The sequence below is a fragment of the Triturus cristatus genome, chromosome 11 (assembly GCF_964204655.1).
Source record: "Triturus cristatus chromosome 11, aTriCri1.1, whole genome shotgun sequence".
NCBI classification, from domain to species: Eukaryota; Metazoa; Chordata; class Amphibia; order Caudata; family Salamandridae; genus Triturus; species Triturus cristatus.
In genome coordinates, this window is record NC_140594.1 from 582,413,957 (window position 1) to 582,439,951 (window position 25,995).

General features: G+C 45.0%; 1 protein-coding gene across 8 annotated transcripts; it reads left to right on the forward strand.

The window, feature by feature from the left end:
* Positions 1–273: 273 nt before the first annotated feature.
* Positions 274–25,939, forward strand: NUDT18 (nudix hydrolase 18). Of its 8 annotated transcripts, none has more exons than XM_085633823.1 (5): positions 281–650; positions 2,884–2,971; positions 9,110–9,313; positions 21,607–21,820; positions 24,824–25,939. In XM_085633823.1, exons 3-5 carry the CDS (start codon positions 9,155–9,157, stop codon positions 25,420–25,422), a joined length of 972 nt encoding a protein of 323 aa, XP_085489949.1. In that variant the 5' UTR covers positions 281–650; positions 2,884–2,971; positions 9,110–9,154; the 3' UTR covers positions 25,423–25,939. The 8 variants fall into 8 exon arrangements, with proteins under 8 accessions (XP_085489947.1, XP_085489949.1, XP_085489954.1 ...); XM_085633822.1 differs by having other exon boundaries at positions 296–650; positions 2,861–2,971; positions 24,824–25,937; XM_085633821.1 differs by lacking the exon at positions 2,884–2,971 and having other exon boundaries at positions 274–650; positions 24,824–25,937.
* The last annotated feature ends 56 nt before the right edge of the window (positions 25,940–25,995 follow it).

Consider the following 25,995-nt stretch of genomic DNA (forward strand, 5'->3'; position numbering starts at 1 on the left):
GGTCAGATATTTTGCTTTTAGGGTATAAACATTTTAGAGCTGCCAATTTTAAGAGAATAGAATTCTTGCCAGGTGGATATTGGATTATAATCCACAGTTCCTACATAAATATTTTCCCAATGTCTCAAATCAATATTTTAGATGCAACAAATGTTGCGCGACGGCATCCTGCTCTCCTCCGAGAACTACACAGTCCGTCCGCAACACTGACAGTCGGTGCACCGGTGTTCACTTCCGGAGCGGCTGGGAGGCTTATTCGAGCAGCACAGGGAAGGGCTTTCGTTTCCGGGGCGTGTTAGTTGTTGAGCAAATCGCGGGATGTGTCAGAGAGCTATGAAGAGTCCTCCGTACCTCCTCTTATGCTGTCACTGACTGTACCCTTACCTTTCCGAATACCTAATTTCCTTCATTTATTCATGTTAGTTATAGTTTCGAAAGCAAGGCAGAAGTAATCTGATTTTTAACGTCTTCTGTATGAGAGGCGGAGGTAACAACACCCGCGTTTTGTAACTCCCTTACGTTTAGTGAGGGTTGCCAGTATCAAAATGAAACAGCTGTGTCACAGGAGCCCTCACATTTAGGGCGAGGTTGTTTTGGTGGCAGAAAGGCGAGGAGTCACGACGGCTGGAGTCGGTGTCCATCAGCCCATGGTCGGTCATTTCCTATACATTATTTGCCCTCAATTAGATTTACAGGGGGAATGTGTTGGTAAAGCTAGCTTCTTTTATTGATCCCACGGTAGTTCAGGGTGTTAAGACGCCTGCTGCCGAGCTTTATGTCTGTCCATCAGGTCTTGGGGCATTATACCGGTAAACCAGATAGGTGGTTACTTACACTAGAAACGTGTGCGTTATGTGGTGGTCACCGTTTTGAAAGGCCATATAAAACCTCTGAGTCTTAATGTGCCTGCAGCAGAGTACAGTGTACTCTGCAGCACACAAACTCGCTGGCAGGTTTTCCTTGGCAGCACGCTCCCAGCGCCCTGCCTGCACCCACTGTGCTGTTCAGAGGGACATGGCAGTGCCAAGGGACATAAAGTGTGTGCCATGCAGAGCTGCTGCCCGCTGAATAGCATTTAAACAGTTCTTTCTCAATCCAGGATTTTGGATTGGAACAGATTAAAACTAAATCATTAATTATTTTTGTAAGTGTTGTAGGCTATCTAGGAGCAGGTAAGCAAGCCAAACTGTTTCCATCTGGACATAGCTCCACCACTGCCTCCTGATACAGTATCCCATGGAGGAAGTATCCAAGAAGCGTCACTGCACAAAGTAGCCAAGGAAGAAACTGAGGATGAAAGCATTTGACAGAAACCGCTCCGAAAATTAGAAAAGACTTTTAAAGAAAATGTGTGTGATGATAGAGCAATAGTGGATGGCTGTTAACGTGCATTTCCTCAGTTTAAGCTAGTTAAGGAAAATAACATGACTACTGACCACACATTGCATCTATTGTACGCATGTAGGCGTACATGTTTGCACATGTATGTGTAATTGTACTACTCACTTATATACCACAGAATACGAATTAAATGGTTTGCAACTTAATCATTGGTGTTAATTACTAACCAAGCTAGTGATACTGATTTTATAAACCGAATAGAGTGATAAATTGACTAAGTGCCCAAAAGGATTCCATATCATGCTTTGTATGTTACTTGCAGGTGCTTCCAGCTAGCAACACTAAACCATTTTGCCAGTGTTTGAACATATGACTTGTGGGTTACAGAAGAATGTCTGCAATAAAACACTAACCTACTTAGATATCTAATTAAAAACAAACCTATCAATCAGGACATTTGTAAAGCGCACTACTCACCCGTGAGGGTTTCATGTCGCTGGCGGGGGTGGGGGGGGGGGGGATGGCTGCTGCTACTGCTCGAATAGCCATGTCTTGAGTATCCTCCTGAAGGTTAGTAGGTCCTGTGTCTGCCGAAGGAGGATGGGGAGGGTGTTCCAGGTCTTAACGGCGAGGTGGGAGAACGATCTGCCGCCGGTGGTCGCTCTTCGGACCTATGACCTGGAGGGTGCATGCACTGCTTGTAGCAGATACAAAACCCTCTGTTTATTATGATGCAGACCTGCGACCAGCCTGTTACACAGAGATCTCTGCAGTAAGGGCTTACCTCCAAACTATCGAAAAGCACTGCAATGGTATAGTAGTGACCGATTAAGAGCTACACACATGCTAATCAACAATAACCAGTGGTCATCTGAGTCTGACTTTCAATATTAAATCCTGAGCAATGCTGGACACTTTATATTGCAATGTGCAATATTTGTAACAACTAAAGTAAGTCAGAACTGCAGTTTTCTCACACCACTAACAGCCTAAATTGAGGATGCATCAGTGGCAACCACCACATAACTGTACCAAAATTGGACAAACACATTACAGTGTGCCTCCACGTCTTTTAACATTTGAGTGTGCAGATGTGCACAGTACATGATGCTGGCCATAGTGCTACAGCTGATTAAAATGTTTAGAGCTGCACCAGGACTGGTAGGTATTCCAGTAAAAAAGCGAATTGAGTTTTTTGCAGAGATCTTTTGAGTAACTTGCAGATCACAAGTTCCAGTCCTAGTAAAATAGCTTAGTGGTTTATTTACACAGCTGCATTGATCCTGCGAATGCGTAAGTGTGGAGCCGTACAGGTTTTAACTTATTCTTTCATTTTCCAAGGCTGTTAACATGAGTAGCATTGAATTTAGTTGTAAGTAACACCAACTATTATGTCGAAAAACACAATTTATGTACTGTGTAAATAGGCTTTATTAGTATAATTAATCAGCACACATTACATACAGAGCTTGAGAAATGAAAACACTTTCATAGCTCCGTATATTGCTTGCCACCACAGAATATCAGTCTTTCCACTAATAGGCTGCTGAGTCTGGAGATGGTGTATGGCAGCATCCAGCTGGATGGCCTTTGACTTCCAAACCCTGCTTCCAGTAAGGACACAACTTGGGTAAGAGGAATAGGTATACTTTATTCTATTCACAGTAATTTGGAAAGCGTGTAGCTACCCGATTAACCACCCGATAGGGCTTCCCAGCGCTATTACAACAAGATATCCTACAGCTGGAAGTGTAGACTAAAACAGAAATGTTTTCAACAATTTCTTAAAAGCTAATTCAGATTCGGTAAGTCTTAGGTTCAGAGGGAGAGCATTTCACAGTTTAGGTGCCAGGAAGGAGAAGGACCTCCTGCCACTCCTGACCCTCATTATCCTTGGAACTACGAGGAGGTGCTGATTGTTGGACCGCAGCATTCTTGCAAGGCTATAAGGAGTAAGAAGATTTTGAATCATTTTCGGACCTCTTTTATGTATCGCTCTGTGGGCTATACACAGTACCGTAAAGTGTATCCTCTTAAGTCCTGGCAGCCAGTGAAGGCTTGCTAGGGCAGTAGTGGCAGACTGGCACTTGGGAATCTTCAATAGTATCTGTGCTGTGGTGTTTTGGATAACAAAGTCTTTTTAAAACTGACTTCGGGCTGCTCAGGTACTGAGAGTTCCCGTAGTCAAGTCGGGAGATGACTAAACCCTGTATTACTTATCTGCGTGATGTGTCTGGTAGCCACCTAAGCAATTTTATAAAGACTCTTAGTGAGCCAAAGCATGTTGATGTCAATTGTTTTGCTTGAGTGTCCGTTTTATCATCAATCCAAAAGCCAAGGCTATTGACTTCTGATTTTTGGGTAGGATGGTCACAAATGTAAGCAGGCCAGTTTAATTCTACCCATCTCGAAGGGTTCTTCCCCACCACCAGCACCTACGTTTTTTCCCAGATAAGTTTAAGGCTGCTTGCTGCCATCTACTATACAACATGCTTAAGGCAGCCGTTAATAGGGTTTGAGGAGTTTGTTATTTGACGGGAGAGGGAAATGACAATTTGAGTATCATCAGCATATGATACAGAAGTGGAAACCATAACTGTGTATGATTTCTTCCAATTCGATAACATACAGATTGAGCAGCGTTGGACTCAGTGAGGACCCTTGAGGGACCCCACAACTGAGTGAATAGATGTGGGACCCCACAACTGAGTGAATAGATGTGGGACCGAGTAGTTCCCTCTCAGACTTGAAAAGTTCTGTTAGACAGAAATGAAGTTAGCCACATAAGCAGTTCCAGAAATTCTGATCTCCTTTACTCCTGTGATTAATACCTGTTGCGACACTGTATAAAATGTCGCTCTGAGATCCAGTAGGATCAAAGCAGCGGTCCCACCCTGATCTAAGATGGCTTTTAGCCCTTCTGTGGCCTCAAGCAGGGCTGTTGCAGTGCTACTTCCTTCCTGGCAACAGGTTTGTGATTGATGTAAGACATTGTTGATCATCAGTTTTTTGTCCCTTCTACTCGAAGTAGTATCAGCACTGGATCGTCCCCTTTGTACACTTGATAGGAGTGCGCCGGTATACGGTCACCCTGAGAATTTGCTGGGTTGACACTTCGTCCACCATTGTGATTGCTGAGTTTCTAGAGCGCGTTTGGCCGATCCAGCGCAAAGTTATCTCGCTCTCAACCCCTACTGGCTGAGAATCACTCCTGCAGCACAAACTTGTCGATCCGGGTATTGTCCCTTGCTCCAAGCATAGTGTCTGAATTTGAGGGTGTCATTTTTAAAGTTGAGAATATTTTTATATCTAAAATATGATAATTTTATTTATTAGCCCATCATTTTCAGATTTGATGTCACTTGTCAGGCTCTCACTTAAGTGAGCCCACATTAAGTTTTAAACGAGGTCTCATTATTAACTGTACTCTTAATTGGACTTGTGTACTCCACTTTTGACTTTTATGGTCTATGACCGAAATAAAGTTTAAAATTGAAATCAAAGGAATTGTTGATTTCTAAATATGCGGAAAGGCTCTTATTAGCATGTTCTCCAGGACTTAGCTTGGTCCCAGCAGGAGAGATATTGGCTGGTAATTTTCACATTTATCAGGGTCGGACAATTGTGTTTATTTATTTATTTTTTTACGTTTATTTCAACATTTAAATTTTTTTTTTTTTATGCAAGAACACATTAGCAATTCTGTTACATGGTTAGCATGGGTTGTCCCAAGCGCAGTTTATACATTGGTGTCCTGAGACATTGTGTCACGTTTGTTTAGCTACCCCCCCCCTATCGATAATTAGAGAAAAAGATAGAGAGGCAGGCAGAAAAAGGAGGCAGAAATGTAACTCTCCTTGCCTGGCTAATTGTGTTTTTTAATAAAGGCTTTACAAAGGTGTGTTTACATTTTTTTGGCACTGTTCCTGAGCTGAGTGAACAGTTAAACATATCCGTCAACTCGCATATCACTGCTTTCCCCTCCATATATCAGGGGGCGCCGGGTCCAGAGGAGATCCAGATTTTAAGGATTTCAGGATTTTTTTTGTGTCTTCATAGGTGGTTTCTGGAAACTAAGATCATTTCCCCTTTTGTACGACCAGAGGCCTATTGACGTTATTGTTTTTTCCTAACATGAGGAGAATCTTATTTACTTTTTCTTCAAAAAAGTTGACCAGTTTATTGCATCTTATTTCTGATAGCGGGGGCCCGTTTTTTAAATTGCTGATTTCATCAGGCTGTTTACCATATTGAATAATTCCTTAGAGGAGTTGGCAGCATTATTTATCTTAGAAGCAAAGAAGTCCGCTCTCGTCTTCCTAATGGCCTGGTGGTACTTTTTTATTGCTATTTTGTAATTAATTTTTTCAGTAGCATCATAATTCTTCCTCCATGTTCACTCTTGTTTTGTAGCTAGTTTTGTGAGTTCTATAAGTTCTAATGAGAACCATGGTGCTTTCACTCCCCTCCTTGGGACATTATGTTGCTTATTAGGGGCTAGTTTATCTGAGGCAGTCTGGATCCATTCTTCAATTCTGTTATATCTATTGTCTAAGTAATTTGACATCTCAGGGGTTGTTTTTGTTAACAATTTCCCAAGCGTTAATAGTTGTTGTTGACCAATTTCTTTTTGGTTTATTGTGGTAAGATGTAGCATCTTGATTTTTTAAATAATTTACTTTAAATGGAAATATTTTATGGTCTGACCTAAAGGACCTCGTAAGGGTCCCCTGCTATTGATTCCATCATATTAGAAAGTATGGGGTCAAGTAAGTGACCAAGTTTATGAGTAGGGACGGTAGTTGGATTGCTGCTAGATCAGTAAAAAAAAGTATATTGGTAACCTCACAATTGGTGTTTTCTAAATGGAGATTTAAGTCTCCAAGCACTATGTAGTTAGCAGTAGTGGAGCTATATACTGCCACAATAAGACAAGTATTTGGAGAAAGGCATGCTGGTGGTAGGGAAGGAGCCTCCTTTTTTATCAATGCCCTTTAGCTTACAGCTCATCAAGGCATGGCACACAATAAATGTGTGTGGGTGATCCTGTAGCACTTGTCTTTATTTGTCACGATGGATTAGACAGTCGGACTACTGAAGATTTTGTTTCAGAGTGCAGTCTATCCAAGGAGAGAGTATTAGAACTCTTGATGCATTACCAGCACTAGGAAGTAAAGGTACCTTGGGAGCCTTGACCAGTGACTGATTTGTGGAGATGATGGGCACTGGCACCCATTTTTGGGAACCAGGCCTAAGGAATCCTGCTTTTTTGCACCAGCCCTTATTGCTCATCATCAGATTCTTTGACCTAGATCAAGCGAGAAAGAATTCGAGAAGGGAGATGTACAAAGAAGAAAGCTAGAGGCAAAAAGTAGCAGAAGGAGGAATGATAGATGAAAAAAAGCCTGCAAGAGTGAGATAAAGAACAGAAATTAGGCCGGTGGAAGAAAGCTGTGAGTAGGAATCAAGACCTGCTAGGAATTCATTCTAAATCATATGAATTAGGCGTAGAAAAGACTTTGAGCTAAGGAGAATTTAAAGCACCACTATCTGAACTCCATCCGTGTTCTGTCACTCATTATCCTCTTTTTTAAATTTGCATTCTGATACTTGAAGAAAACAAATTCCACTACAAAATAAAAACCTCCAAAATATTGCAAAGTAAAAAACAAAAAAGCAGGATTCCTTAGGCTTTTCGTGCATGATGTGGGTCATCGTGAAAGCTTGCACTAGTAAAAACTTGCTAAACTAGAGCTGGCTACTCAACACCTGAAGCACTCTTTACATTCTTGTCATTCTTATTTTTAGCCTGTAAGGAGGTGCTATCATTAAAGTTCTGTTTGTCTCCATAGACACTTCCAATTTGTGCTCTTACTTTAATGTGTATGAACTGACCGACCTTTTGATTTTTAAAATGCGGACAGCCTAGCCTCCACTTACTTTGATTCTACTCTGCATTCTACGTTGATTGTCTGTTCCGCACAAATAATTGGTGCAGCTTATGTAAAGTCATTTATACCCGATAAGATATGCCCTTGCCTGCATTGAGAAGACAAAAGACCAATTGTATGTGGAGTGTGGTATATTGTTATTCTCTGTTGTTGCTACAATGCAGCATTAGATGAGTTGGGAAAAAGGTAGCATCTCTGAAATTCAGGGGTGCAGGACTACCAAACTAATCACTTTAGTGCTAAAGATTAAACCATTTCACATACCTCTCAAATTTTAAATCTCTACGGAGGCTGAGATTGAGTAGTTTTCGGGGAGTGGACCTATTGAAATTAGTAAGATTAGAATAAAACGATGGGAAGGTGAGGAAGGGTTTCAGCTGTGTGATCCTATTGAAGTCTATTAGTGGCATTTTGCTGGTTGGGAGGGCGAAGATGAGTTCAAGAGGGCAACTCCCTCCATATGCGGAGAATTTCAGAGGTATGATTTGAGTGTCCAGAACATGACCTCAACTTCCTTGCTGTACAACCATGACATCAATGATCATATTCAAGAGGAGCCCAAATGAAATGTATCCCATGGGAGGTGGGTGAAGCCTGTGTGGGAGGGAAGGCCGTGTGTGATTGTGATGGGTCTCTCCAGAGGATGGCTAAAAGTCTAACCTACCTGGGAAAGTGAGCAGGGGAGGCTCCATGGAATAAACACTGAGAAAGGAGGCAGAGAGTGAGGAGTTCAGTCAGCGCGCAGAGCCGAGGCAGAGTGGTCCAGTGGAGCGGATGGACTCCAGAGGAGGAGCTACAACAGGAAGGCTGCATGGAGTCTATTGGCGGGGAAATCCCGGGTCCAAAACAATGGAATGTCAGGGTAGTAACATAGCTTCTCCTATACAAAGGATCCATCTTAAAAGCCACTGTGGAATGCTAGAGGAGGAAGAGAGCAAAATGCTGCTCTGAGTGGGTGCCTTTTATGTAGAAAGGGTGATGTATGGCAGCAAAATAACGTTAAATTGATTTTAAATAATGCTTGCTATAATCGTTTTTGCTTTTCACAGCTCTACAGCTAAGGTGTAGTATTATACAGCCTGATGGAACTTCGTACTTCAACATCAGAGTGATATAAGGTGGAAATAACCTTGTAGCACGTAGAACTTAGGAACAAAAAAATTTACTGATCAGTTTTATTGGCTGAAGTTAGAAAAGTAGGGCATAGACAAGAGACCTAAGAGAGTAGTGGCGAGGAGATGAGTGGGATAGTCCCTCCAGAAAGGGCTCTTACAGGTGTTGGCCTTTTGCAGCTCTAGAGTGTCAGAAGAGTGCCAGTAGATACCCAAATGTTGTTACTCCAGAACAGAGTGCTGGAAGTGCTGAGCAAAATACTAAGTGGTGAGTTTGATAGCTGGCCCTCTCTGTTCCATCCATTATGACAGTGTGCTTACCAGGAGCATTCTGCTTCGACGCTGTGATGAGCAAGGCACTCGTTCACAACTGACTATTAGACTGTCAAATTTGACACGGCACAGCTTGGTAGTTCGTCATGACAGAGCACTGAGCATGATGGCCTACTATGAGAAAGCATAGCAGGAAAGTGAGCCATGACTATTCTCACCGATGCCTATTCGCTCCGATCTTTAGTTGAGTGAACATCCCTTGATCGGCTCCCAGGGTCTGTGAAATGGGCAGCAGCACTAGTTTGAAGCTTGATGGAGGGACCTTGGGGGTTGTCAGGACAGTATCTAGCCAATACTGTGAACTGGTCTGGAGAGAAGGATTTTGAGAAGTAGATTCTCTACACGCCGTAACTATGTCCATTTCGTTTTCAGCACTGTACTGAAGAGGGAGACGTTCTTCCGAAGTAGCCTTCCAATATGGCCTGGCCGATGGTGGAGCATGAGCTTGAAATGCTTTTGGATGGCAAGGGCCTGGACGAGCCAGCAAAGTACAATGTAGCCCCTGAAAAGTTGAAGCCTGTGAAGCTAAGAAAGAACGTCACTTACATTGTTGCGGCGGTCATCCTCAATGAACAGGTAAGTCACCAGCAGAGCCTGACAATGGTGGCAACACCAGGCAGTGAAGGCTGTGGAACCAATCCAGGGAGGGGGGGCGGGGGGGGGCATACACTTACAGCTTTTATCTTTCGTTCCTCACTTGTAGGATCTCTGTGTCACTTGGTGGGGAAGGGAGGGACTGGAGCCCTCTTCAACACTTAAAAGGCCTGAAATACGAGGTGTCATTACAACACCAATGAGGGAGTCCCTCTTGTTATTTACTTGTGACAAGCCTAAGCTTCCTGGTGGTGAAAATGAAAGCATATATGGCACTACAAATCTTTGAAGCTGTGGTGTCCTTAAAAAAATCAGTCAGTGGATGGGGGACAGTCTGAGGGGTTCATAAGTGCTATACGCCTAAGCATGGCGACAGACCCATGCTCCAGGTCCAGTTGGCGGTATGGTTTCCTTACCCTCATTAGTCCCAGATCAGCCAGGATATTATCAGACAAGCCTCACCTTCTACCGATTTGCCTGTGACCTTGCACTAACTGCCCCACCACCTAGAGACCCTCGTTAGTGTGGTAGGAGCTATGCAAATTTGTTAAATCAGTTAGTCAGAATGAATCTTCTGGATCCTAACTTGCCCTGACTCCTTGCAACAGAGGTTCATGAAGAGACACAGAGACACAATTTACAGTCATGGTATTGCACTTAGCCTTTAAAAAGGAAAGATCATAGCCCGTCAGGGTTTTAAAACTTAGCGAGGGTATCGCTGTGGAAAAGTTTAATTTGTTGACTTTAAATGAATTAGAATTCTTCACCAAGGATATATTTAGGGGGAAAGAGCAACCTTAAGAATGTCAAGCAACGCCTAACAGTAAGCTTGCCACCTATGAGGCATCGGCCTTCAGCACAGAAAACCCTGGTCAGAGTTTCTTCAGTACAAGGTCTGTTAAAAGGCAGAGAGATGCTGGTACAAGAGCTATAAGATGGAATATAAAGCCATCTATTGGGCGGCCTTTAGGAAATATCATGTTTCAGTTAAGTCTGCCAAGAAGCTTTTTATGAGGATAAGATTAAGGCAGTAGGTAACACATCTTGAGGAGTGTTTAAGGTGGTAAAAAATATACATGGCACCTCCTGCTTGTGCTACAAACATTGGCCTTTTTTTTCAGGCCAAGATCCTCAAAATCCAATCCAGTCTGGCTAAATCCTCCTTGGGTGATTTTAGCTTAATCCTCCCTAAGAAAGTGACGGGCTGCTGGATGCTCCTTTTCTTCCTTTAACTCTCTTTTTTTTGGGCGGATACAATTTCAGCTATCTGGAGTTTTAAATCTGGCTCACCAATAGTTCCTTGTCCTATAGAGCTGTTAATTATGGGGCAGAAGTGATTAACCCATTGGTTAACAAACTGCTTAATGACTCCTTAGCCATGGCGGTGGTGCCCTCTGCTTGGAAACAGGCAAATATTCTTCCCCTATTGAATTCTAAGCCTATTTCTCCGCTCCCGCTATTGGCAAAGCTATTGGAGAAATTTGTTAATCAACAGCTCTCTTGCTATTTGGAGTGTAATGATGTCCTACACTCCAGTCAATTGGGTTTGAGGCCGAACCTGAGTACCAAAACTGCACTCCTTGAGATTTCTGAGCATATTACATGTACACTGTAAAGAGGTGGTAAGGCTGTGCTGATTTTATGGGATCTATCAGCGGCCCTTGATACGCTTCCACACTCTGTCCTTCTTCATCATCTTCGGATGATTGGAGTGAAGGGCTCTGCTCAGAGTTGGATGGAATCGTTTTTAGAGAACAGAGGTCAAGAGGCCTGGACCCCTCCTTTTTCACCAGGAAGGAGGGCCATAACAGTAGGGGTCCCACTAGGTTCTTCCCTTAGTCCCACTTTGTTTAATGTCTACCTTACCCCTCTTGCCTATTTGTCAGAATCCTTTAGTGCCAAGACAGTCTCGTACGTGGATGACACTCAGCTACTCTTCTCCTTTATTAAAGGCGAAGACATAGCCCCAGATTAAATCGGACCATGCCTGACTACAGTGTTCTCCTGGGTACACCACAGCCAGCTGTTGTGCAATGCTGAACTACTCTTCTTTGGCTTGGATGCGCTCCCTAACTGGGTGGCTTGCTGGCCTGAGGGAGCCCCTCCTCTACTCCCTCAAACAGATGTGGTTAAGAACGTAAGGTTCAAGTTTGACAATCAGCTCTTATTCCTTCCTTAAGTTAGGTCTGTGGTAGGGACCTGTTTAGGTCTCCTTCGCATGCTGAAAAGTTTTTGTTTCTTTTGTCTGCACGAGCCAGGAAAACTGTAACTGAGGCCTTTATCACATCTAGGCTGGATTAAGCTAATGTCCTGTACCTTGGACTGCCGGACCTTGTAATCCAAAGGCTCCAGGTATTTCAGAATGCACCTGCACGGCTGCTTTTCAATCTCCCTCTGAGATCCTAGGTTTCCCCACATCTCTGCACTTTGCATTGGCTCCCTGTGAGGAAATGCATTATGTTTAAGGCTCTAGTTCATACTTATAGAACCTTACATCAGATAGACCCTAGGTATCTGGCCACCAGAATTCACTTTTACTGCCGTGCTAGGAAACTCTGGTCATCTAATATGCCCTTGGCGACGCTTACCAGGATCTATTGGTCTAGGACAGGTGGTCGTTCCTTTTTCTTTCTGGATCCTTTTGCTGGAAATAAACTACCCCGGACCTCCGTCTTGCAAGAACAGAGCAGATCTTTAATAAGAGGCTGAAATCATGGCTCTTTGCTCAGCTGTAAGTGTTACCTGAAAAGTCTAGCACTGGTACAATCCACGGAGCATCTGTGCACTCTACAAATCCTATTCATCATCATCATTTGGACATTTGTGCCAGGAAGATCGGTTCCAAGAATGGTATCCACTTCTGAAAGAGGAAGAAAACCTCACTTTCTTTGCTGTTTTTTTCTGATGAGAGAAACCCATAAGGGAAGACTCCCTCTTAGGTGACCTCTGCACTAGGCTGAATGGGAATGGACTTGCATATCAAAATGAGCCCTGGCCATAAACGACATGGTCTCCATGAGAGCACATTTATTGCAGACTGACACTTCATGAGTGTAGCCCAGCCACAAAATGTAGACCTTATGTCTGAAACCGACTGCTGCTTCGTGCAGCTATTAGAGGGATGAAACCCCCAAAAGTTCAAGAAGGAGCATTTTACCTAAAAATTCTGGTGAATTTGGTAAAATTGAAGTTAGAGGTAGAGCCACTTATGCATTAGAAGGGGTTGAAGAAAAGGAACTGATGCCAGAACACACTGTGGCCCTGAATATAGGCTTGTGTAGTAATGTCCAGAGTTGGTATAGAGCCGTTGCTGGAGATGCAGCTATGCTAACGCTTTCTGGATCCAGTCAGGTGCCTTAAGCAATTTAAAAGGTGAAAAATCTGCAGGAAAAAGTAGCCATCAGAAATACTTGCTCTTGTGGTATAAGAGGTATGATAGTGCTGTAGCTATTAGCTAATATTTGCAAGCAGACTACCTTTTTAAAAAAAAAATTATTTACTTATTGGCATTTTAATAGAACACATTCAGTTTACGTTATCAAATCTGAGAATCGAAAGTGCAGCATTAATCAAAATGTGTGATCAATCAAACAGAAAACAAAACAACACCAAAAAAATACATTATTGAAAAAACAGACAGGAGGCTTGATACATATCACATATCATCATGTAAGATGCAAAAGATAGCGGGCCGGACTTCAAGGCAGACATGGCATAGCAAGGTTCCCAACTACTGCATGCATCCCCATAACCTACCATGTACAGCCTGCATAAGTCAAGGTTCATCAGCCAACTAATGTAGTTGAACTAATCTGAGCGTGCTTCTGCATGTGCTTCTAGTGGTTGTGTAGTGTCAGCTGCAGCTTGAACAGGAGGGGTTGACACATCATTCTGCAATGTTTTTAGCCAGTCCAGGAATGGCCCCGATATACCTTTTGGCCTGGAGGTTGCAGGCATCAGCTCCCAAATAGTCGACAGCTGAGTATGACTAAATGGGACGTCTTGAATCCAAGCCTTTACCGCAGGCGCCCTTTGTTACCCCAAATGTATGGACCCCCTGCGTTTAGCCATCAAGAGTAGTAAAGCATGTCATTTAAGGTGCTCGGTCTTAGTGTCTTCAACATAGCATAGATGCCCTATGACCGTATGCGGTTCATTGGGCGTCCCCAGTATATCATGACTCTTACTAAAGATGGCAGTCCTAAAGGCGGCAATGAGTGGGCAGTGCAAGGACATATGTAAAAAGGTGGCAGGGGCATACCCACATCTCCAGCATATTGAATCTGGTTTTAACCCCATGCGTTATAGCTGACTATGGGTTCTATAGAACCTATGTAAATATTTGAAATGTATTAATCTCAATTTATAATTGGGTGAGAGTAACTGGAGTTGGCCACAGCAGAAAACCCATTTGTCATCCGTCACCTGCCTATCGAGCTCTACATTCCAGTCTTGCTGGGATTTGGGTATGACTAAGGGTGCTGTGGTTTGCATAGAGCATTACCTCCTTGTTATAAGTCTGCAGGGACCTGTCGTGTTTATCAACTGTTCAAGCACTGGTAGCTGTTCAGGGGGTTTTGGAGAGGAGGAATGCATTTGCCTTCAAGTGGCTCTAATCTTGAAATAAAGAAAAAGTGCTGAGAATTCCTTCGGGCCCTCCTAACAAAGTTCCGGTGGAATACAGAACGTGTCTTCTGAGTATAGGTCCGCGAATGTTTCGAGTCCCATTGATTTAGCTAGTGCCATGCTTCCATCATCAGCGATAGCTGGGAGTTGTGGATTGTAAGGTAATGGGGCAGATGGGGCTTATAGTATCTCCAGGCCAGCCCTAATGCGTAGCCTTTCCCAGGCCCAGCGTAGAGTCTCAACTGTGTCTATACCATCCCTGGGCCTGTTTTATTTATTTATAGATGGCTACCTGAAGAGGAACAGGGGCTGCTATGTTCGCCTCAACAGCCACATGAGGCTGAAATGGGACGGGGTGTAACCAGAAATGCAAAAACTGCACTGGTGCACAATACACGTAAAGCCGCATGCCCGGAGCCCCAGCCCACCCTGCGTAAGGGGAAGAGTGAGTATCTCCCAGGTAACGCGTGCTTGCTTATCTGCCCAGACCAAGGAGATCATGAGAGACCGAAGGGTGTTAAAAAACGCCGGGGTCAGTGGAAGTGGTATATTGATAAATAGATATAAAAATTTGGGCAACACGACCATCTTCGCTATGGCTATTCTGCCAGCGAGAGAAATCAGTAGTTTGGCCCACACCGCTACTTCCCTTCTAGCCAGGCGATAGCACGGAGATAATTCAGACTCCATAGCTCTTGCTCATCACAGCTCAACCAGATGCCTAAATACTTGACCGGGCCATTCGCCCATTTCAGCGGGAATTCCTGATCAAAAGGTTTAGTTGCCATCGTGAGAGGAAACAAGGTCGATTTGGACCAGTTTATAAATATGCCTGAGAGGCCACCAAATTTTGTGATCCCTCTAAGTAGAGGCGCGAGGTTGACCTCCGAGTCATTTATATACAGCGTCATATCATCTGCATATAACAAAATCAGTAGCCCCCTAGTGCTGAACCCCAACCCCCTAGCTGCATGATGTTGGCGACTCCTGGCTGCTATAGGTTCCATTGCTATGGCAAACAAGAGCAGGGACAAGGGACAACCCCGCCGTGTCCCGCGAGATATAGCAAAGGAATTTGATATCATGCCATTCATGCGCAGTCTCGCCAACAGTTTTGTGTACAACAGTTTGATCAGAGCTATGTAGTTGGGACTGAGTCCCATCCTCCCCAATATGGTGAACAAATAGGGCCATTCCAATGCATCAAACACTTTTGTGGCATCCAGGGACTCCACAAGCGCCTTGCTTTTAGGGTTTAGGTAATGTAGCACAGTGAAGAAGGTACAAAGGTTATGGGCCATGGATCTGCCGGGAATAAACACGGATTGATCGGGTCTTGCGATCATGGGGAGCAAGGGCTGCAACCTATTGGCCAGTATTTCGTATACATTTTTCCATCTATATTGATTAAAGATAACGGCCTATAAGAGTCCATTTCTTGGCCGGGTTTTCTTGGTTTCAGCAGCGTTAGGGTTATCGCATCACACATTGAAGGGGGGAGCTCACCAGTATCTCGAGCTTCCTGAAATACCGCCAGCAGGTGGGGCGCTAGCAAATACGCGGAGGCTTTATAGAATTCAGTAGTTAACCCATTGGATCCAGGGGCCTTGTCTGCAGGTACACTGCCAATCACCTGCAGTATATCGTGAGTAGTGAAGGGCTCGTCTGGATATTCCCTGTGTGCCCTGCTCAGCCATAGCAGCTCTATAGACTCAAAAAATGTCTGAAGCCCCTCCGGCACCCCTCGATGGGTGGCTGTGTATAATTTGGTGTAGTATTTTGTAAATTCTTCGAGAACCTCACATGGGCCTCTTATAACAGTGGATTCGCCACCATTAATTTCGGATATATATGCAGTTGTGCGCGGTGTTCGCAGCATATTGGCTAGGGTTTTCCCAGGCCTGTCACCCTCCCCATAGTGCCTAGCTTGTGTGTACTTTCCTAGAAATGTTACCTCTCGTTTTGCCTCTTTTTCAAATTCAGAGACTAGCTCCCTAATTCTAGGCAGTATTGTAGGGTCTTCTACGTTATAATAGTCGGATTCCAGTTCCCTGATACGAGATCCTAGAGAGCCCAGCGTGCTCCTGATGGCCTTAAGCACCCCGCATGTCGTGATATGCACTTACCCCGCACCACCACTTTAAATGCCTCCCATAATGTCGCGTACGTGGACACAGAACCAGTATTCATATCAGAAAAGTCTTCAATGTCCTTATGTATCTCCTCTTTAAAAGCCAAGTAGGGCATTCGGGGCCTGTCTCCAACTATACATCTGAGGTGGGGTGTTCGGGATCGTCACTTGCAGCAGACAAGGGGCATGATCAGACAACGTCCTGGGGTAATGTGTGCAATCAGAGGTCCAGGCAGCGATGTCACGTGACACCAGCCAGAAGTCTAACCGCGACCATGCCCCATGATACGCTGACACACACGTACCCGCCATTAGCTCTGGATGTCTAGTTCTTCAGATGTCTATCAATCCTCCATCATGTGTCAGTGTTTTTAGGACCTCGCTTGCGCTAGGGTGCAAACTGCGAGATGTTCCTTTCCTATCTAGTGTGTCATTTAGCACAGTATTAAAATTCCCACCCCATATTATCGTGTCACATCCTATAAGCTGAATTTTTGCCCATACATTTCAGAAGAACTCAGGACAGTCTACATTTGGACCATAGACTTCCACTAGCATCATTTTTACACCCCCCCCCCCCCCCCCCCCCAATAGCTCGCAAAGTATCACAAACCTGCCATCTGGGTCTAATTGTGATTCTATAGTTTTCCAAATTAGTCCTTGCCGGATCAGTATTGCTACGTCTCTTGCATAATTAGAATAAATAGAGGAGAAGGTGTATCTCCAGTGCTTGTGATGTAGTTTTGCATGCGACGTACTGTTTTGGTGGGTCTCCTGTATCCTACATATATCTGTGTGATGTCTATTTAGATAGGCACAGACTAGTCTAGTCTTTCTACAATCATTCAGCCCACGTATATTCCAAGTTAAAAATCGAACATTAGTCATGTCTTCACGATGTCCATAAATCCGACACATAATCCTGACTGCCTATGCTGTTTTTGTGCATGTTGTGTTACTTGTGCTCCCAATTGGAGCTCTGGCCCACCCAACTGTTCTATGCTATGGTCATCTTGTGTGTAAGTTATAGTAGCATTTTTTTGTAGAAGTGTATATTGCTCTCCAGTCCAACTTACCAACTGTAACAACCCCTTCCCACCCCCAACCCCCCAATTAGGTTGTGCATTAAACCCACCCTCACAAAACAAACAACAACTTGTCCTAGGTCAAAACCTGGTGATAGATCGTGGGAGCTCTCCCCGGGAGCGTGGTGTCACTGGCTTACAGCCCTGCCCGGAGGCCAAGAGATATACAATGCATCTGCGGTGCACGTTTAACATCTATGCTTCGTGACCCTGACATACTTGGTTGAAACAATGTTGGTCCAGCAAAGAACTGGGTGAACTGTGTCGCAGTGCCTATGTGCACGCAAAATCATAAAAGTTGGTAACGGAAAACAGAACATCAATAATAGGCGTCAGAATAAGAGGGAGACGGAGGTTCAGGCTAGGTTCGTCCTCCTATATCATTAAAGTACACTCAATTGATCCATAGATAATGGATCATGAGAAACTAGCCTATGTCAACAGACAGTGGGTTCACCAAATTGGTGAGCCTCAACAATTTAGAAAAGAAAAATGCTTTTCTAGAGTCCCCTCACTCACCCACAAAATGGCGCACGCATTGTGCCAAAATCAAGTTTTCAAACCATACATGCACTAGTCTTTTAACAACAATGCCAACATGATTTGGCGATTTACAGAATATAAAAACAGCACCGAGGCAGAGACACGCTAATATGTGGTCGAGCCTGGGACTTACATGTCACACTCACGGAGGGATGCCGAGAACAGTAAGATTTACCTCGTTTTCTCTCCTAACAGGAACCCGATTTGGTGGTTATTTAAAACAGATCCAGCAGAGAGAAAATACTCTAATCCTAACGTGATTGGTGTTTCTTCCACTTTTCTCTCTTCATTTTTAGGGTCCTACAGGCCCCTCCACCCAGACAGACCATGGGGCATATTAGTGCTACCATATAATTATGTTTATATGTCTATATGTTTGTACAACGTTACATGTTGAGTGTGTGTTTACTGTCACGAAGCTTGTCCAGGAAGATGAGTGTTTTTTAAAAGGTGGTGGTTTTTAAAAGGTGGTGTTTTGTAACCAGTTCCGTTTTCTCTAGACTGGAGATTTGTGTGATAACAACATGAAAACAAGCACTACTAACTGTTCCTTTTTAATAACATTAGATCACTTTCTTATTTTATTTTGAAAGGCACTGACAAGATGAGTGTGCCAAAACGCGAATACCAGCACCTGCCCATTGAGGCAGGATGTATTTTTCTAACCTGCATTTCTTTTTCTCTAATACAGATACTACGTGTTCATCAATAACCTTATGTATATAACCAAGTGCGCTCAATAGGCGCACATTATTAGTCTATTTTTTCACCTTAATTTAGGTTTCTGCACGGAGTGGTACACGTGGGGCTGGATCCCATGCTGTCCTGAAGAAGAGGTTATGGGATACCTCGAAACATGTTGACAAAATAATAGGCAATATAACCACATAACAGTTATATTTTTCCTGTTATTAACCCCTTTTTATCTTACCAGGTAGGAGTAGGAATAAATTGTTAACTCACTAGTTAGGTATTTTTAACTAACACAAACACCACTCCCCTAACACTGCACAACACATAGTTTCACACAAAAAAGTGCTCCTACGTAAATCTCGCAAGTCGTAGCACGCCCCAAGCAGTAGATGCTTGGGATGGCCCCAATGATGAAGCATGTCACCTAGGGGCAACACTGGGTGAGTGAGGGGACTCTAGAAAAGCATTTTTCTTTTCTAAATTGTTGAGGCTCACCAATTTGGTGAACCCACTGTCTGTTGACTTAGGCTAGTTTCTCATGATCCATTATCTATGGATCAATTGAGCATCAATAATAGGCAACATTTAGTCATTGTCACTGAGTTTCTTCTCTGGACTCGTCTGTCCTTTGGCTCCAGTGTTTCGTCTCTTCCCCACCACGTGCTTTGCAAACTTCCTCGCTGACTTGGCGTCAGTGAAAAAATGGGGTGTGCCGTCGTGTTTGACCTTTAGTTTTGCTGGATACAATAGCGCATAAGGGATCTCTGCCTGTAGGACAGATACCAAACAGACCCAAGTTGTCATTCGATAACAAATTACACACACGACAAACAGACTCTGGGACAGAAGGTGAAGGAGACCACTCTCCCACAGGGCATACTGAAGACCGCGATGAAGACCTACGTGCTCTTCTGCTGGAAATGAGGTCCAGCCTTAAGACCATTGACACTAAACTTGACGCACTTACCTCACAAGTGGACCAGGTTAAGAAACACTTTGACACGCACAAAAATAGGCTAGACCAATTAGAGAACTGCTCCTCAGATACACATGACTTTCAGGTGGGGGCCAAAGAACAGTTGTTACAAATGGACAAGGTTTTGACCCTGATCAGAGCCAAAAATGACTATTAGAAGCCAAATCCAGGCGTAACAACGTTCGTATACTGAGAATTCCTGAGACGACGGCCATTGCTAAAATGGGGACATTTGTGAAGGAGTTACTGCGTGACCTGTTTGGGGCCGACCTATCATCAGTTTTTATTGTGGAACTTGGGTCTGTTTGGTATCTGTCTTCCCCCATCTCTGTGCTGTTCTGTAGCACTGGAACCGTATTGCCAATAGACTTCTCCACCTGCTCAACTCACAGCAGGGCGCACAACCCTGGACGATCGGACGCCTCAACCTTAGATAATTCCCACAACTGAAGCTAAGAGCCCCTATTCTTTCCAAGCGCTGCAGAGCTGTTGGTATTTGGGCGTAGGAAGGGTTCCCGTTACATCTGCAGGCTCAGGCTCTATTGAGTGTAATAATCTTGTACATGTACTGTTGCCCACTTCCTGGTCTGTGAGCACTTGATAACTCAGCGGGGGTGGCCGCACCTATCCCACAGCAATGTACAGGGTCGCTTTATGCTGTTAGGCCTCACACATGGGTATCACTCCCGATCACGGCCAATTCTTCTTACACCGGCCCTAGTAGCCTATGGAGTGATAGTGCGTGAGGCTTACACTGCTGTCCGATGCCCGGTCTGCCGTTCATTAATCAGGGCCAGCAGCTCATCAGCTGCCCGCACTATGCGCGTCAAGGGGGCTCCCCAAGAGGGGAGGCCCGCGCCAGCTCCAGATTACGAAGCGAGTCAGGTCGGTCCCCTCTCCTCCACGGCTCCCCCCGTTACCTCTGTCCAACGCTGGGATCCTCACAGTGGGCAACTCTCACAAGCTGGTGCAGGACGCTTCCGTTGCACTGCCTTTCACCTCATTGTGCGTCCCAAAGGCAGTCTCTACTACGGTGCCAGGCTTGCTTTCACTCCTCGATCCCGCACCTTAAGATGGCAGCCTCACAATTCACGGGCACAGGAATCACGATATCGTCTCCGAGTCATCGGCACTGCGCCCGGCCCGCCCAGCAGGAAGTTCGCCTGGATCACCGCGCTGATACCATGTTTCCTGGAAGACCCCTCAGATAGTGGCTGAGGCTTGTGCCGATGTATTCACCGTCTCAGTGCACAGTCCGCCAAGCGCGGTGCCGGGCCTTTCGCGGCATTTAGCTGCCACGTCGCAGAGTGATTGTAGCGCCCTTAAAGCGGTATCAATCTGTTCACCGCGACGTCAGGGATTCAATTTCCGACGTTGTTGACACCGCTGGTGCAGATTAAGGACGGGATCTTATAGGATCTTGCCTCGGCCGGCAGAGCACACTCAAGGAGCGGCCATCTTGCTGCTCGACGAGACCACGCCCACCCACAAGCAGACTATCTTTAATGGCAAAAGTGAGGCTCTTATGCACTGATAATAAGTTATGTGGTGTGGCGCAGGGGCTATGTCTCCATTGGCATAAATCATATCACTATGCATGACAGTTGTGCATTAATAGATGCAGGGACAGTGTCACTTATTGTTGTAGACCTGTGATCTAGGGACCCCTGGGGGCCCGCGAATCCTCCGCAGAGGGCCCGCGACTGCTTAGAAAATTAAATAATATTATCAGATTAATAAAGTGTATATAAATAAAGAAGCTAAATGTACAACTGAAAATTTCAAAACTTGCTGTAAATGTGAAGGAATATGAAATTGGAGGCTAAAAATGTAATTAATATCCTCAGATTGATTTGTTAGCAGTGCAGGTGCATCAAACGAACTATAGTATGGACGATGAGTGGCCTCAGTTGAATTTAGAAAAGCTCCAACGTTTCTATTATTTGTTTTTTTTTATATTTGTTTGCAAATTAAATAAAATGTGTCATCATTTGTGTATTTGTTTGATGAATGCCTTTTTCTGTATTTGTTGTGTATTGTTTTGTGGTTCAAATCATCGGTGCTTAGGTCGGATTCCCTGGCTTCCTGTAATGACTCAGTGAAGGGGGGGGGGATCTCCAGATTCAAATAATCGTTCAGTGGGGGTCGCTAGAAGTCAAAAGGTTGAGAACTACTTTTGCAAGAGATTGTCGTCATCTGCTTTCTCTCCTGTGTCTTCCAGAAGGAGGTGCTGATGATACAGGAAGCCAAGGAGGAGTGTTACGGGAGGTGGTACCTTCCTGCTGGGAGGATGGAGTTGAACGAGACCATCATTGAAGCCATGAAACGAGAAGTGCAGGAGGAGACGGGTCTTCAGTGTGAGGCCCGCAGCCTGCTGGCAGTTCAGGAGCATGGACCCTCCTGGATCCGCTTCGTCTTCCTCTCTGAGATCACAGGTACCTTTACTCTGGTGTGAAACATGAGCAACCAGTCCTATGTTTCCAGCTTCAGACAGACCTCCAAGGTAGTCCTCATGGAAAATGTTTCATGCCAGAAACAAAGTTGGGAATAGGGCAGAGGGAAAAAAGGCTATGAAGCCTGCTGCAGTTGTCCTTATAAGCATCTCCCTTTGACCTCACCTCTGATTAACACACCAACATTGTCTTTTGGATCTCTCTCCTGTTCGACACTGATGTTGTCTCTGGCATCTCTCTTGTTTAATGCTCTGGCTTTGTTCCTTAGTCTCTTGCTTGATAGACTTAAATTGTCTCTACTGCTTGATACTTGTGTGTGCCTCTGGTCTGTTTCTTTAACGCCCTGACATTTTTATAGTGTCTGTCTCCTGCTTATAGACTTATTTTCGTAGCTGGGTCTGTGTCCTGGTTGACTGAATGATATTTTCTTTTAGTCTCCAGGTGAAAACTGTGAGATTGTCACCATGTCTAGGTCTTTCTCTTGCTGGACTCTCTCCAAGGTTGCTGGGTCTGTCTCTTGTTGGATGCTCTGATATGCTCTGTAATGTGCTTTATTGCCCGATGTCCCCTTGTTTCTTGACACTGGATGTATTCTCTGGGATTCTCACCTGCTTTCTAAGTCTGTCCTGCTTGCCATTCTAACACTGGCTGTACTTCAAACCCCTCCCAGGAGGGGCATGACCCTGGAACCTCCTGGCCCCAAACATGCAACCCATGCACCCCACCTTCCCTTAGGTTCACAAATAACGCAATTCGGTGATGGTGCGAAAGGCCGCAGCTTTTATTTACATACTGTCATACACAAACATGTAGTTACATTTAAAACAATCATGTCATTCCTGCCTTCTTGCTTAACCTTAACAGCACAACCTTTTCGAGAGCCCCCTGAGCGAATGCCCCTTATCAGGAGGTCTAACCCTTTTGCGGCCTGTAGGCTACACCTTGCTGCCATGTGTTGTGGGTGGTCCTCATGCCTGGCCCGGGCTGCAAGTGCCGTGTCTGCCCTCTGCTGACCCCATGCTGACCTGTAGCCTGCTCCCTGTGCGCCTGCCATAAGGCATCCTAAGGACACAGGTTTGAGTGGTTCCTCTTTGGCTATTCAGCTCTGACTGCTGTCCCTCTGTCCTGTCTCCGCCTAGCCTGAGCACCTCCTCTGCATGCGGCTGCGACGCCCGCATTTCAGGTGTGGGTGGGGCAACGGTGTTATGGTATTAGGATTTATACAGCGCACGAATACCAAACGGTGTCTTGGCACCAACAGTCCAGAAGCGAGCCAGTGAACTATTTATTAAATAGCCAGATCTTAAGGGCTTTCCTGAAGGATGTTAAAGAAGGAAGACTTCGGATGGAGAGGGGTAGGGTGACAGCACATGTTCTTGTTGGGGGGCCCTTAAGTCCTGGTGCACCCCCAAGGGGCCCCCTGCCCATTGAGGCATTCAAACCAAGCAGCCCCATCCGTGCCCGGTGATTTCCCGGTGCGCGCTCATTGGCCCGCCCCCCCCCAGTAGGGGTTTGTCGCAGGCCCCTCAGGGGTCTGGCTTCGCTTCCCAGCCCGCAAGCTTTTTCTATTTAGCAAACTTACATGGCCTTTTGTCTCTCTTGTGTTGTCCTCACTTGGCGTTTGTCTGTGGTGCCTCTCTTGCTCTCCTCGTGGTTGACAAGCCTGGTTGCGATTTTATGGGAAGTGTTGCCTTCTTGCTGGAAGCACAAAGCTGAATGAGACCACAACTGAAGATATAAAATGAGAGGTGCGAGATACAGGTCTGAAGTATGCGGTCCTCACTGTCCTGTCAGTTCCGGAGCATGGACCCTCCTGGATGCACTAGATGTTCCCTGCTGAGATCACACTGGCAACCTTGCTCTGTTGTGAATCCTGAGAGTCCAGACCCATGTGTTTGAACTCAGAACCCCCAGCCCCCAGGCCATGCCCAAATAAGCAGCCACTTGCTATAGATTAAGAAGTGGCAAGTGATGGAAAATGAAATGAATCCTGCTACAGTTATACTTACAGACGGCCAAGTTACTGCTTAAGCTCTTGTTGCTTTTTAATTGTCATCTTCCTTTGACCTCACCACTCATCTGCATAACATGCCAACGAGGTTTGGGATCACTGTTCTGTTTTACTCTAACATATTGTTTTACTGTCATCTTCCTTTGATCTCACCTCTGTGTAACATGCCAATGTGGTTTGGGTTAGCTCTTTTGTTTTTACTTTGTTGACTTCTCTCTCCTGCTTGACACTCTGACAGGGTCTCTTAGACTCTTTTGCTTGATGGGCGTACATTGTCTCTATTGCTTAAAACTTTTGTAAGTTACCAAGTTCATCTTTCCTTGGCATGCAGATATTGTTTCTGATGTTATTCTCCATCTTGTAATTTAGCCTCTCACTTCTTTGGTTTTCTGACATCTTTTAGTCTGTTCTTGAAAGGTATACATTGTCTCTGCACTGTCCCCTGGTGTGCTCTCCTCCCAGTTTCCAGCTTGAAACTGTGATGTCTCTGTTGTTCTCCTCCTTCTTGTTTCTCAGTTGTTATCTCTAGGTTTCTCGACTGTTTGATGCTTTAATGTTGTGCCTTTGTCAGTCCTACTAAACATTCGCACATTGTAATGTACTTCCATTCCTGCAGGGCACTCTCGTTTCTGTTCTGTTTCTCTCCGCATGTGACAGTTATGCATGGTGCTTCTCTTGCGTTCCCCCCTGCATGACAGGCCTTGGTAATTTATAACACTTATATGGTATCTGCTGGCTCTCCTCCTTGATGTCCCAGTGTTGTCTCTGGCTGCTCTCTTGCTGGAATAGTGTTAAAGTGGGTTCAAATCCATCTATTACTCATTGTTTTCACACATTCTGTCCTGTGCATAGTGCTTACTGCTTGTTTGATGTTGGTGAGGTTCTTCTGCTTGATACTCTAATGTGGTCTCTGGTCCCACTTGGTGATTTGCTGCTCCATGAGAAGGCTCATTGTGCTTTGGGTTCCCTTGCAGGTGGTACCCTAAAGACAACCAAGGAAGCAGATTCTGAGTCCCTTCAGGCCGCCTGGTGGGACAGGACCTCCACACTCTCCATAAGAGCCCCCGACATCCACCCGCTCATTAAGTTAGCACTGCAATTCCACGAACACCCCAGCCATCCGCTGTTACTGCCACATGAGACTGCGTATGCTGTGGTCAGTCAGAGATTTGTGATCACCTTTACCAGTAGTGCAGAGGACATGTGGGTGATGATGTCTACTCAGAGCAGCTACCACCTGCCTGTGACTGCTTGTGGGGCCACCTTTGCTGAGTCCCGGAAGAGCACTATCTCTGCCATGAAACAGCTCCTCCAGCGGCTACTTCCAGAGGTGAAGGTCAACATCAAGGGGGTCCTAGCACTGCAACATTTGGGTAAGTCTCAGGCTGGAGGTGCTGATGGAGTATGCCTCAATGTTCTAGTGTCAATCACTCACAGCCTGGCATCAAGTGACACAGCACCCCCTGGAATAATCGGAGAGGGCTTCGAGTGGTTCCTGGTGCCACAGGGTGCTGTTAAGAGTCGACTGCTCCAAAGACTTTCCGCCAATGCTGTGGTGCCACTTCATAGCTAAGCCAGAGTCTTGCCGGACTGACAAAGGCTTGCAGGCACAATAGTATGGCAGATGTGTTGCTCATACACTTGTGAAGCTAAGCTCACCACACCGTGCCATGAGGAGGACAATTGGCTGTGACAAGATGGTTGGTCACAATAGGGGACAGTTGGAGCAGCGTAGGACCTGCAAGGAAGAGGAGAATTATCTTACCTGTTTGGTGGAGACATGTTAAACTTTAAATAAAGTGCCTGACTTCCATGAAGAAATGTTCTGGCGCACAGGAAAATTTGGATATTTCAAAACAACATATGCCCATACATGCTTGGTAGCTCTGTGTGAAACAATATTTGTATACTGGGCAAATCCTGGCATGAGGTATACTCTGTTGCAGACGTAGTTTCTTTCAAAGGGCCAGAATTTTCCTCAATTTCCTTTTGAGTGAGTCCGCCTCTGGTCATAGGCCTTGGTCCAGAGTCACACTATGTAGAAACCTTCCATGTGGTAAAACAATCCACAAATAAAGATATTTATTAAAAAATCCATTTGTTTAGAATCAAATTCTTTATTAGTACTCAACTGTCACTGTAGCAT